Source organism: Lingula anatina, chromosome 1, assembly GCF_051362555.1.
Source record: "Lingula anatina isolate TDL-2025a chromosome 1, LinAna3.0, whole genome shotgun sequence".
Taxonomy (NCBI): Eukaryota; Metazoa; Brachiopoda; class Lingulata; order Lingulida; family Lingulidae; genus Lingula; species Lingula anatina.
Window position 1 is genome coordinate 18,739,205 of NC_141767.1, and position 13,404 is coordinate 18,752,608.

At 36.5% G+C, this 13,404-nt stretch overlaps 2 protein-coding genes and 1 long non-coding RNA gene across 3 annotated transcripts; 1 reads left to right on the plus strand and 2 right to left on the minus strand.

Moving 5' to 3' along the window:
* Positions 1-470: 470 nt before the first annotated feature.
* On the minus strand, positions 471-2,405 carry LOC147764048 (uncharacterized). The gene is made up of 2 exons (XR_015331793.1): positions 1,123-2,405; positions 471-1,047 (listed from the first exon to the last, which is right to left on the minus strand). It is a non-coding gene; the product is annotated as an uncharacterized LOC147764048 (long non-coding RNA).
* A 567-nt stretch (positions 2,406-2,972) lies between these two features.
* LOC106168195 (3'-5' exoribonuclease 1) lies at positions 2,973-5,908 on the minus strand. The gene is made up of 6 exons (XM_013547160.3): positions 5,641-5,908; positions 5,131-5,276; positions 4,601-4,820; positions 4,292-4,375; positions 3,812-3,924; positions 2,973-3,606 (listed from the first exon to the last, which is right to left on the minus strand). The coding sequence occupies exons 1-6, from the start codon at positions 5,716-5,718 to the stop codon at positions 3,033-3,035; spliced, it is 1,215 nt and encodes a 404-aa protein (XP_013402614.2). The 5' UTR covers positions 5,719-5,908; the 3' UTR covers positions 2,973-3,032.
* A 13-nt stretch (positions 5,909-5,921) lies between these two features.
* On the plus strand, positions 5,922-11,432 carry LOC106168197 (uncharacterized). The gene is made up of 5 exons (XM_013547163.3): positions 5,922-6,107; positions 8,834-8,975; positions 9,218-9,291; positions 9,536-9,677; positions 9,979-11,432. The coding sequence occupies exons 1-5, from the start codon at positions 6,072-6,074 to the stop codon at positions 10,365-10,367; spliced, it is 783 nt and encodes a 260-aa protein (XP_013402617.2). The 5' UTR covers positions 5,922-6,071; the 3' UTR covers positions 10,368-11,432.
* The last annotated feature ends 1,972 nt before the right edge of the window (positions 11,433-13,404 follow it).

Consider the following 13,404-nt stretch of genomic DNA (forward strand, 5'->3'; position numbering starts at 1 on the left):
TTGATCCATCCCCATTTTTATGGTCTTCCAACAGAAAAAAAAATAGATACCAGTCAATATAAACTTATAACCTGACCGTCTTCCGGAAGACCCAGAAGATGGGTCTCAATCCACCCCTTCAATAAGATTACAGTTTCAGGATCATGAGAGTTCAAATTCACATGATGAAAGTCTCAATTTTTGAAAAATGATGACAGTGCATAAAATAATATTACATAATGTTTAAAGACATAAAAAACAATGCAACTGCTTACGTGGAAATAAAGACAAGACAGCACGGTTCTGAAATGTTTTTTTCCCCATTTTTAACAATTTTTTAACATAAAACAAAATTAACAGTTTACTGCCATTTTTATATGATCAACTAAGAAAATTGATGAGATGGGAAAAATATCAATAGAACAGTGTTAAATGTCCAATTTCCTCCATTCTGAGATTCTGAACATAGTGAATGATTAAATCTGACAAACTGCAATGATATGAGTTTATTTCCATTTTTGACACTTTTTTACACAATACATGATAACAAGTTTACCATCATTTTTACTAAATCAACTAACAATGTTGTAAAGATGCAGGAAATGTCAAACAAACGCTTTTACGTATCTTATTAGTTTAATAATGAGACTGTTAACATGCCTAAGAAATGAGTCTGAGGAAATGTGAAAAAACAGAATACCTTCAAAAATATTGGCACGATTATGCTGGTTTACGAACTCAACATGCATTTTAGCAAAACTGACCACTCCTATGACTTTCATGACAATTGGCCCATCTGTTTTTCTTATATTGTGTTTACAGTGTTGCATATATGCTGAAAAGTGTAAAAAACAGCATAACTACTAAAATAAGAAGTTTACCATCATTTTTACATAATCAACTAACAATGTTGTAAAGATGCAGGAAATGTCAAACAAACACTTTTACGAATCTTATTAGTTAAATAATGAGACTGTTAACATGCCTAAGAATTGAATCTGAGGAAACGTGAAAAAACAGCACAACTTATAAAATAATGGCCCGATTATGCTGATTTTCAAACTTGACCTGAGTTTTAGTAAGATTAATTACTCCTGTGAGTTTCATGACAACAGGTCTATTGGTCTGATTTTCAAACTTGACCTGTGTTTTAGTAAGATTAATTACTCCTGTGAGTTTCATGACAACAGGTCTATTGGTTTTCCTTGAAATGTGTTAACAGTGTTGCACATATGCTGAAAAGTGAAAAAAACAGCATAACTACTAAAATAGTGGCCTGATCATGCCGATTTTCGAACTTGACCTGCGTTTTAGTAAGATTGATTACCCCTATGAGTTTCATGACAACAGGCCTACCGGTTTTTATTGAAATGTGTTAACGATGTTGCATATATGCTGAAAAGTGAAAAAATAGCATAACTTCTACAATAATGGCCCAATCATGCTTATTTTCGAACTTAACCTGCATTTTATGAATGCTCATCAGCTCTGTAAATATAAAGCCAAAAAGTAAAACTGTCTTCCACTTACGGTGTTAACGCTGAAAGTGCACAGCGACGGTGACGGCAACATGATTGGCGACGGCGACGACAGACGCAGGTGGCCTCATAATAAAATATACGTATCGTGGATTTTCAGAAAATGTGACTAGCATGGGTCTTCAAGCCCGTGGAGGTTCTAAGTCACACCTTGAAAATGCCAATATGTGAAAAATTAAACTTTCACAAAAAACTGATTAACTGCCAAAAAAATTTACCAAATAGACTGCATTGCCCACTGAAGCTTTATTTAAGTCCCATGTTTCTTCCTGTAAGTTTGAGAACAGTAAGTGACATGGTTTTCCTTAAATGGTCATCATGGGAGCAGTGTCCAAAATAGGGGTGTCTTCAAATTTTGATGCAATATTACATAATGTTTAACAGGATAATTACCATCAATTTTTAATAATAAAATATTAGTATCATGGATATTCAGAAAATGTTCCTAGCAAAGGTCTTCAGGCCCAAGGAACTTCAAAGTCACACCTTGAATATGCCAAAATGTAGACAAGACAGCACTGTCCTGAAATGTGTTTTTTTCCATTTTTAACAATTTTTTAACATATAACAAAATTAACAATTTACTGCCATTTATATATGATCAACTAAGAAAATTGATGAGATGGGAAAAATATTAATAGAATAGTGTTAAATGTCCAATTTCTTCCATTCTGAGTTTCTAAACATACTGAATAATTGAATCTGACAAACTGCAATGATATGAGTTTAATTCCATTTTTGACACTTTATTACACAATACACCATAACAAGTTTACCATCATTTTTACGAAATCAACTAACAATGTTGTAAAGATGCAGAAAATGTCAAACAAACACTTTTACATTTCTTATTAATTAAATAATGAAACTGTTAACATGCCTAAGAACTGAATCTAGGGAAATGTGAAAAAACAGCATAACTTCTAAAATAATGGCCCAATTATGCTAATTTTCAAACTCAACCTGCATTTTAGTAAGATTGACCACTCCTGTGAGTTTAAATGACAATTGGCCTATCTGTTTTTCTTATATTGTGTTTACAGTGTTGCATATGTGCTAAAAAGTGAAAAAACAGCATAACTACTAAAATAGTGGCCCGATCGTGCCGATTTTCGAACTTGACCTGCGTTTTAGTAAGATTGATTGCTCCTGTGAGTTTCATGACAACAGGCCTATCGGTTTTCCTTGAAATGTGTTAACAGTGTTGTATATATGCTGAAAAGTGAAAAAACAGCATAACTTCTACAATAATGGCTCGATCATGCTGATTTTCGAACTTGAACTGGGTTTTATGAATATTCATCAGCTCTGTAAATATAAAGCCAAAAAGTAAAACTTTCTTCCACTTATCGTGTTAACGCTGAAAGTGCACGGCGCCGGCATCGGCGCCGGCATCGGCATTGGCGACGGCGACGACGGCGACGACAGACGCAGGTGATGGCAATATGTACAGACACATCTGTGTCTGTACATAAAAATTAAAATTGATAAAGTGGGTATTGCAGCCTCTTGTAATCAGAATTGCCCTTGTTGTATGTTGTGATAAGCTATCAAGTCTTCTATGTTATCACCATCATCAGAGTGCCCCAGACTTTGTCCTAAGGAGAGTTCAGAGATTCCTGTGATGATGTCAACTGACTGTTTTTTATCATGACTGGATGCACTGTCAGACCTACTTGTAGATCGACCTTTTATATCAGTGCCTGTTGAATCGGTCCATTCTGTATCTAACTCTGTAGCCAAGTCCTGCTCTGCTTCTGATTTACTCACTGATACAACATTTTTATCATCTCCTGAGACATGCTGTGCCTTTTTGGCAAACAATCTTTCATTAATTCGCAACTCGCAGCCATCTTTTAGCATGCAGAGTAAAATGCGAGCTATATTTTTTGCATCGTCTATGCCTCGATGTTGTTCCCCTTCAAACTCCATCCCCAAGTATTCTAGCATTGTGGTCAGTTTCACTTGGCGGACACTATAACAGTTACCAAAGGCTTTTCTTACATTTATCCATTTCCGACCCCACTTAGGGAAAGGTACATTGGACAGGTGACACTGTTGGTAAAGGAACCGACTCATATCCCAAGGTCTGCAAGATAAAAAGAGTATAAGATGTGTTGCCAATTTGTGAACAATGCACAGAAAAAAGCTGGAAACGTGAATCAAAATATATCTATGTAAAATTTACAATAAATAAATAAAAATAGACCATTTTAATAACAACATTATTTGAACAAAACTAATTATTAGTAACTGTCAACTTAGCCCTATGAAACCTTGCATATCACACTAACCCGTCTGTTGCTACAGCAAACTTGACTCCTTTATCCTTCAATCCTACAGTCTGCATCCAGTCTTCCAGCTGACACATCACTTCTGTGAACAATGGAGCATTATTCACCACACTCTAGAAAAAAGACAACAATTTATACATTCTTTTCTATCTCTTCTTCACATGCATCCAAAATTGGTGAGGAATATATGTCATTAATAAATCCTGATCATTTGTCAGGAATACACTTGAGAAAAAATATACATCAGTCTTCCAAAGAAGTTATTTCTCAGTATGTTTTCTTTTAGTAATATATTTCAGTGATAACTACACCTCAAATTTTAAGAAAAAAAAGAGAGGGGGGAATCTACAACTTAACTCTCTACAGCTTTATTACCCTCTTGTTGGTCAAATAAAAATCACTGTACAAAATTCTTCTCAAAACTTATATGGGTTCAAATTAAGTCAGAGGAAGGCAAAGTAAGTGCAGATATAATAGTACCTGTGTAATTCCTGTTAAATGAATACAGAATGAACTGAGTTTGGGATTTAGTGTTGGTCTACAATAACTGTGGAATGTATGTACCTAAAATAAAATAATATTGTCTTGCTTTTAATTGCAGAAAAATATGAAAAAGAGACACTTATTGGAAAATGGCATATAACAGGCTTATCTACAAATACCAGTAATTATAAAAAGAAAAATACTGAAGGTGAGAATATGAGATTTAATACCACTGTTAAGCATAGTAAAAATGATAAGGTTTTTAAAATGTAATACAAAAAACAAATTAAAATTTTGTAAACTTACCACTCTCATTTCTGTCATGCATATCATAACAACAGGAAACTCAATGATCTCAAAGTTAAAACCAGGGATGTTGACCTCATTACATGTTGCTTCAAAATCAATAACAAGGATGTAATCATAGAACATATCTGCTTCACTATGATATTTGAAATTAGCTTTGAGAAGCTTTTGGCGCTTGTAGTAGTTTTTCAGTCTCTTCTTAAGAACCTCCTTTACACCTCTGTAATAAACATGTATAAAATATTTCAGATTAAAATGTCACAGAAAAGCTGACTATGTACAATACCAACATACACACTGATATTATGCAATTATATATCAAAAGTCGAAATTTATTCAGATCTTTTACAAATTCTAAAATAATAGCAATAATATTCACTAACAATTTGAAGCTACATGACTGATATAGCATAAGAAACACAAAGAACATATACTTAAAATGCTGAGTGACCACAAAGTATTGTACTGGTACACGAAAACCTCTCATATTAATCATATATACTTCTCAGCTATATAAACTTAGTACAAACCTTGTTCCTAAACGAAGCTCTGCAAGTTTTTCTTGAATCTTCTCCTTTGTCATTTTATTTATTTCCCCATTTCTCAATGAAATTTGCTTGTAAATGGGATTACTAAATGGAGTATCACGGCGTACTTTTGACTTGGGCCTGCATCCCTAGAAGATAAAATTTAAAAAGTAAACATGCCACATAAACTGTCATAGTAAGTTTTTGACTATACATTGTAGTTCTCCATTTCACATCTGAATGTACATTTAGTGGGCATACTACAGTCAGAAAGTTGAAACTATAAAATCAACATGACAGTATGCATATTTGTTACTGTAAATTAGAAGACAAAAACACGGAAAACTGATCAGTGCTTGATAGATCACTAGATTGAATACTGTTACATGTACTAGACCAGCACAATATTGCAAGATTTACAAGGCTGTATCGACAGTTAAGAAGGTCGAGTTGAAGGAGAGATGGCCTCAGAGAGGTCTGTAAATGGCTTTAAAATTAAACTACTGTACTTACTGCGCTGCCATTCTGATTGAGATTTTGATCTGGAATAATGCTCGATTCGTTTTCCGTCAACTTTCCATCAGAGGCCATTTTCAATAAAAACTACTACCAGCAAGCAAGCCTCTAAATCCAACATTTCATGCTACAAGTAAAACACGTGAAATATGCAATTCACATTTAACTCAGTATGACTAGGATATTCCAGTTTTGTGTAGACTTCATACCGTCAGCACTTCACAATCGTTGGATTACTTGAGTCGCTTAGGATAATAAAAACCTGCTTCCTCCCGGAAGTACAAAAACAGAGCACTCTTGAAATCACATGACTTCAAAAGTCACCTGCCAATCGACCTAGTTTCATTTGACACTCGTGTACACTGGACGCAGGGTTACTAATGGTATACATAAACCAGTTGACAGGGTTAATGTGAAGAAGTAACTACATGGGAGGACTTTGCTGTTGTCTTGAATCTGCTAAAGTAAGTAATTCTGACCGATTGAACCGATCTTGCACAAGATGTCATGAACTGTGAGAAAATTTATCACTGTGATTATAGTTCACCGATACTAGTTCGATTGTGCGACCATGTAATGCGCTGTATTACTATAATCAGTATGCTATCTAAGGATAGGTTTTACAATACAAGAGGGATCTTGACATTTTTTCAACATTGCTGCCTTTCTAAACACCGGCAAAGCATAAGGGATTGGTTTCGTTTTATTATATATTATGTATTTTTGTTTTTATGTTTTGATCACTTCCATTATACTTATCTTATCATTTAGTGTGCTGTGCCCCCCCCTCTCTCTCCCTCTCTCTCTATCTCTCTCTCTCTCTCTCTTCAACCGCCACCGCACGAAACCGCACCTCTTTTATCACATTTTTATTGTAACGAAGATCGGGCGCTACGTGCTTTGCACCATCCTGATCATCAATAGCAATAGAATTCGAAAATGAGAAAACATCTAGCCCGCTCTGCCTGGCTTTGCACATGCCATGGTAACAATACCGCCGAGCGTCATTAAATAGGCCCTATTAATTATTGTTTATCAGCTAGTAGTGTCACCATTTTGAGTGAGGTCTCGTTAGATCTAACGTATATAGTACAAGTAGACCTGCAATAAACGCACATTAAATGTCATCTAACGATAGGGCCTAAGTTTCAGGAAGAAGTGTGTCAGTTTAAAATTCCGTACAAAAAATTCTACTTTAGCCAATATACAGAGGACCCCCACTTACGATGGAGTTCCATTCAAAGCGACGCGCTGTAAAACGAAATTCCGTGTTTACAAGTCAAAACAGATCTATAAAGCAGTTGCAGAAAAAGCTTCATAGACAATATGATAACATAAGTGCACACACACCGAGGACATGGATTATATATATATATACACACACACACACACACACACACACACACACACACACTACTGGGTATATACTGCTGGGTTTCGGGCGAATTCGTATAAATTTACAACCGTAACGACAAGAATTGAAACCAGGATTTTTTCAGTGGAAGATTTGTCGTAGGCCCATAATGTCTAAAACCTTCGTAACTGGAGGAACCTAATCTATGCTTATTGCTTTTTTTAAAAGAGGTAATGTCATCGATTAAAATGTTTTACTTGTCCCCTTTTTCAAATAGTTTAGAGATACTTCCTTTGTAACGGCCCGAAAAACATGAGTCAAAACGACCAGCTCTCTTACAAGTACATGTGAAATAAAATTCTCGAATGATACCCTTGCGTAAGAAGTGGACTGGTTCATGTAAGTGATGCATACCTTTACACACAGGTTTTGACCCTTCGGGGATTACTTCCTTTAAGCAGTACCCCTTCGAGGATTGCTTCCTTTAAGCAGTACCCCTTCGAGGATTGCTTCCTTTAAGCATTACCGAGAAAGATAACCAACAATGATAAAGGCGTACCATGGCATTGCACTGTATTTTGCTCACTGGGACTAACGTTGGTTTACCCTCCAGTGTCCCTTGGTTAGATCGTCATCATGGTTAGACTGCCATGTGAAAACTGAATTGAAGATCGACGTCATTTTTATGATTTATTATCGGTACTCATCAGTCTTAACCGTAAGATCTACTGATGCAATTTAACATGTAATCCATTATAACGAAGGTGACGTTTAAATAAATAACTAATTTTGTCGCGACAGCTCCTGCGCGATTATGCCTGCCTAGACCGTCATCGATATTCTTCCATAAAATAGGTCTAAAATTTTCGAATCGGGTAAAGTCCTTCGTCTCTGAAAGCAGTATTTATTTTATGAGCTTAACAACATTCTGATCATGCATGATGCTGGTACAGAAACAAACTGTTCAAATGAGTAAAGAATTGATCTCACAGTTTTGAAATGAGCGACTTATACTAGTTTTAGCTTTCTTATTTTAACATTGCCCAACTTATGTAAGTGGTATCAGAGCCAAGGTAGTTCGTTCAACTCGGATTGTTTTGATAGGTTAAAGTGATTTATGGCAGGACCTACTTACCTTGAGTGTCAGAGCAACGTAAAAGCTAGCTTGCTGAATATACCTTGTGGTGGAGTCGCTTTTACTGGTATTGCTACTATGGGTTATATATGAAATCAAGATCTAGCTGGCAATACCGGAATCTAGAACCTAGGGTAGACCTACTGGTCGTAAAGGCCTACTGCTCCCAAATAATCGCTATACGTCCAATTTTCATTTAATGACAGAGTTTTTTTTTATTATACAACGGAATTTTGTTTTAGAGAAAAATGACCTTGCCAAGAATACTTTGGTCTTGTTTATCAATGAAAAATGAGAATTAATGAAATCATAAGACAAACTGTGCTCGTGCGCCAGAGAAATAATGCATTGTTCTTGCTCCATATATATCATCATTAAGGAAAACGCAGCTTAAGAGATCTCTTAACTCGAGCTTATGTCTTATCTCAGCAATAACATTATCCTTATTGAAAGATATCTGACCGGGTGTTGGTATTTAGCATATAATTTGAATCTCCACTGATTTATTTTTTGGACACATACATCGACTTTCGGTTACTTCGCGTCAGCTAGCACGCGACAAATGCTATCTTTCAATTTTGGAGTGAAAAAAGCGCTTTTGTCGTGAGGTTTAACTTTTGATTAGTTAGTGAAACATTTGGTTACACTTTCACATCGCTTTTATTAGATATAGAGAAGTATTCTGTAAATCATATTTCCAGGATGCAGATGAGCCTCGAGCAGAGGCTAACGTGAAGACTCCTCTTCTATCCGGCCAGACAAGTGCCCCTGCAAGCGGCCGCCTGGCAAGGTCAGATTCCGCGTCGACGGCAAGACAGTTTGCACCTCCCACGAAACCACAAGGTAACTGAACTGAGATTTAAATATAGATTATATTTTATTTTTTCGCCGTATTTTTTTAGATTAAAATTCATATTGAAATTGCTTCGAAAGCTAATATTATGTGTATAATTTTTTATGATTTGAAATTAAGCAAACCCTTGTTCTTATCATTATTATATGTTCTTTTATCTTGATTTCACGTCTTTATTGAATTGTGTCACACAAAGATTTGGGTGCAGTGCAGTAAAAACATTTCACTTCAGGAGGCAGTCAAGAAAAGTACGCAAAGGTAGAGCCGAGACCCACACGTGTGTCTTCAGTGGACAAACGTTTGCAAGTAGGTTGCGTTTATCTTCGTTTGTGACATTAGTGGCGGCAAAAACATCTCTTCTCTTCTGACTTGTTGAGAAAGTCGCCTTTTTTCACAGCAAAACTTTAAGACAAAGCAAGATAAGAAAGAATGAGAATTTAAGCCTGATGATGAAAAAAATGTTAATGCATTACTGCAAAGTTCAACGTGAAGAAATTTGAATTGTGGTTGGTATCGTTGCTAATCTCATCTACCACAATGCATCTTTCAGGATCACGCCAAGCTGTATAACGACATTCTCGAAAAGCGGAATACACTTATGAGAACGGTGAATGAATTCAAGACCGAATTAGGCCAGGACAGCGCGTTTGAGATACTTGATAGTTGTTTCAAAGAACTTAAGACACGCTTAGGTGAGACTTTTTTCTTTCTTTTTTTTGTGATGAATATGTTCGCCTATGTTTTATGAAATATTAATGTGTGAGGAGTTGTAAACATCAGGCGACAAGAGGGTTTTTGATTTTTTTAAAACTCTTAAAACTGTCTGCCGTCATGATTGAATCATCAGTGCGGAGGTTAACCCAGGGCATTTTGTATACATTTGTTGTTTCCCCCCTCACCGAAACCGCAAGGTGGGAGTATATGTCATGTAGTGATTTCCTTTGCCGGTAGCTTTTTACTGTTGTATCCAACCACACCATCAATTAATTTCAGGCGAAGTTGAAGTGAAGTTAAAGAGGAAGCAGAAACACTGTATGGAAATCGAATTTGACCCCAAGGATATGCCCGACCGTGTGATTCCGGCTTTGACAAACTTCAATAAGGCCAACACTTTAATCCGAGACATCATCGACAAGACGCCCTCTGCCGTTGAGTCGATTCAGTTGGTCGTGAAGGAAGAGGACAAGTTACGCAGAGAGATTATGGCGGCCAGTTTGAAAGGAGACGGGCCTGATGCACTGAAGAACTGCATGGAAAATGTCGGAGATTTAAGACGCGCCCCTGAAATTTTGGAGGAAATCAAAAAAGAGAGCAACAAAACATTTGATCTGTTGGTCAGCGGCGCGAGGTTGCTTTTTGAGGAGGAGGACATTTTAATGTAAAACGGTGATTTATTTGGTGGACCAGTGTGTATTATAGGCCTACTTACATAAGGAACAAAACGACATTTTTCGTTTATACTAGATGATATAACTTAATGACGTTTGTTGAAACTGTTCTATAATTTACAAAGATTTTTCTTAAAAAAGAAGAATTTTACATTTACTTTTAGTTGAACATTCCAGTATCTATTTAACGTTACAATTACGCGAACAATCATACAGTACCCAACCCTGTTATTTTACGATGATGAACGTAACAATAGCCTAGTAACACCTGTGAAGGGAAATGCAAGTGGGAGATACCAACGCAACGTGAAAACTTACCGTAATAAGAGGCCCTTAATAACGGGTTTGCTTTTGCCATTTTCGCTGTTTTAGGTACGAGTATGAACATGATATGCATTGGGAACTTGAAACTGACCAGAACTGAAGTCTTTCGTAAGCCACTTGTTTTTGGCAAACTGACACGTCCATGTTGTACATACTTGACTCGAATTGCATGAACATAATATTGTGTTACCGCATGTATTGTGTTAGCTAATATAATCTGTGCGGAATTGACAGCTACAAGTATTGCGAGGAATGTTAGTAATTGAGCTTTAATTTGCATGTCTGTGTTGCACTTGATAGTGTCTCAAGAGCATGCCATTACTAACTCAGAACATGGTGTCAGAGATTGTCCGAGTGCACTCGTACCCGATTTTTCCTGTTTGCAAAATATTAATGACAATCAAAAGGTTTTTGGTAGGTTTACAGATCTTTACGATTTTCTGAAGCACAGTATTTGATACACCTCTGATGGTGGTGGTAGTGGTAGTGGTAGTGTTGGTATAATTATGGAGCAATATTGTTTAATATATTCGTGTATTTGATGCCGAGGTCGAAAGTCAGCTGGGCCAGGAGAGAACTCCACAAAAATCATAAGAAGATCATGTTATACATATTGATATAATGTTTTATTACGTCCAGTATTACTCACAATTTATATTCATTCATTCATTCATTATTATTTTCAATCATATATATATATATATTATATTATATCGAAATATAACTATTATCACATTTTTTGAATTTGTCGTAATTTATTGCAATTTTTATATAGAACTACCTGTTTAATAAAGTACTCCTTTGAACGTAAACTTTGGTATGAGAAATATTTCAGCACCTCCGTACTGGACATATCAATGGGAGCGAAGTTATTTTGGATGTGGGCTACATCGGCGGGCTTCGACTTCGTTTACTTTTGTTTAGATAGAACAAAGTGGGCAATTGTTCCTACAGATTTATTGACCCGCGCTGGATATTGAAATGGACATGGCTTTGTGTTGTTGCCTCCGCTTGTTAAGTTAAATAAAGTTCCGAGTTGGACTGGAACAGACTGGAATCGGGGCCCACCGGCGTGCCTCCTATTTTTCTCAGTATTTGATTGAGTGTTTATTTATGTAGCGTTACTTCGAATTACCGCTATTGACAAGGTGTACTTCTTTGCTTATATTCCCGTATACAGTTACGGTAAATAGAAGCTACAGTATACAGACTTCATTCAACGGTCGAAAAACACTGACGGATCTAAGCGTATTTCAAACATAAAGTGTACCCTGAATTTCAAGTACGCAATTTGCGTAAGTCGTCGCTCTCCAGTGACTTTCTTCCTGTTCTGACACGCTTTTAAATTTCGTTAATTGGTCAAAATCAAAACTACCGAAATTCTTCTTTTTTTTTCTGGCCTCATAGTGCAGGAAGACACTAACAGATACAATAAAAACTGAGAAGTGGGCAATTGACCCGACTCCACGGTAAAACATTTCGGGAGCAATTTTGGTCCTTTGTAGATAAACCACATATATTTAAAATAGAGACTACAGTATCGATAACAGCCCATTATGGATGTAGAACAGACTATATACGCCATTTGGATGTTCAGTTTCACCAGAAGAGTCTTGTGGAAATGGGAGGGAACGAAAAGTCAGCCAGGTCGCGACTTTTTAACGAGGAAAAGTCACGGTACATAATGCTTAACAGATAAAGTTGATGTGAAACGCAGAGAAGGGCCGGGTCTGGAAGGGAAATTTGCGTCCCAAACCGTGTTATGATTCAAAGGGATATCAGATTTCGAACATTTCAGAACGTCGTTTGTATTTAATTGAAATGAAATTTAAGACAGTATTTACTAAATCCTGCGGCAACTAAATGAGAGAACCTGCTCTCACTTTTCCGGTAGCAGAAAATATTTTTCATATCATAGCGTGGGCAAGAAGTTTGATGTGCGTGTAAAATGGTCTTGGTTTGATGTAGTATATACAATTAGCGTTCTCTTTTTTTTTTTTTTTTTTGATATCGTTTTCGACATAACATTTATGTGGTATCCTTCCCCTTTCAGTTTTGTTTTTATCATGAGTAATCGACAAGCACCTTTAAGTGAAGACGCGAGAACTCATTAGAACTTTCCGGCGCGAAGTTTGCTACTAATTATTGTAATCTAAAACGTTGTGAATCTGCGTTGCTTGACGAGAAACGGGAAGCGTTCAACTCCCCTCATTTGACTCATCTCTCCCAGTTTCTGTTTTAATTTGCTTCCTTGAATTTTTTCACAGCTGTAGAAAAATCCGGTAAGAAAGCACCACGTGCAGGACATCTGACACACATCTACGCCTTGCCGTCCGCCACGTGGATCTGTTGTTTTAGTTGTAACCCGCCCTGTATAATCAGTATAATACCATTTCTTCTGTTTATCAGTCTGATATCTATAGGGAGGGTCTATCGCGATGAGTCGTTTCGACGTTTAAAAAGCAATCATAACCTGATGTTGGTGCGTAATAGGACGCGTGCAGTTGCAATGCGTAGAACAACTGTATGTACTGGTCGTCATTCAACGTAAAATGTGGGACGTGGCATTTCGCATTCACCGAAATGAAAATAAACAAAAGTATAACAACATAAAATTAAAAAAGAATTATATCGCGGTTCTCAATGGGAAAGGAATACTAGAAGGGGATGCTTTTTTGTCAAAGTCAAAACCGTGCGGGCAAATTCA

Excerpts from the sequence above, each read along its gene's own strand:
- LOC106168195 (XM_013547160.3), bottom strand. The coding sequence starts at position 5,718 with ATGGCCTCTGATGGAAAGTTGACGGAAAACGAATCGAGCATTATTCCA. Across the intron at positions 5,277-5,640 it reads TCAATCAGAATGGCAGCGCA|GGATGCAGGCCCAAGTCAAA; the intron begins GTAAGTACAGTA and ends TTTATCTTCTAG. Across the intron at positions 4,821-5,130 it reads GAGCTTCGTTTAGGAACAAG|AGGTGTAAAGGAGGTTCTTA; the intron begins GTTTGTACTAAG and ends TGTTTATTACAG.
- LOC106168197 (XM_013547163.3), top strand. The coding sequence starts at position 6,072 with ATGGGAGGACTTTGCTGTTGTCTTGAATCTGCTAAA. Across the intron at positions 6,108-8,833 it reads GTTGTCTTGAATCTGCTAAA|GATGCAGATGAGCCTCGAGC; the intron begins GTAAGTAATTCT and ends TCATATTTCCAG. Across the intron at positions 9,678-9,978 it reads AGAACTTAAGACACGCTTAG|GCGAAGTTGAAGTGAAGTTA; the intron begins GTGAGACTTTTT and ends AATTAATTTCAG.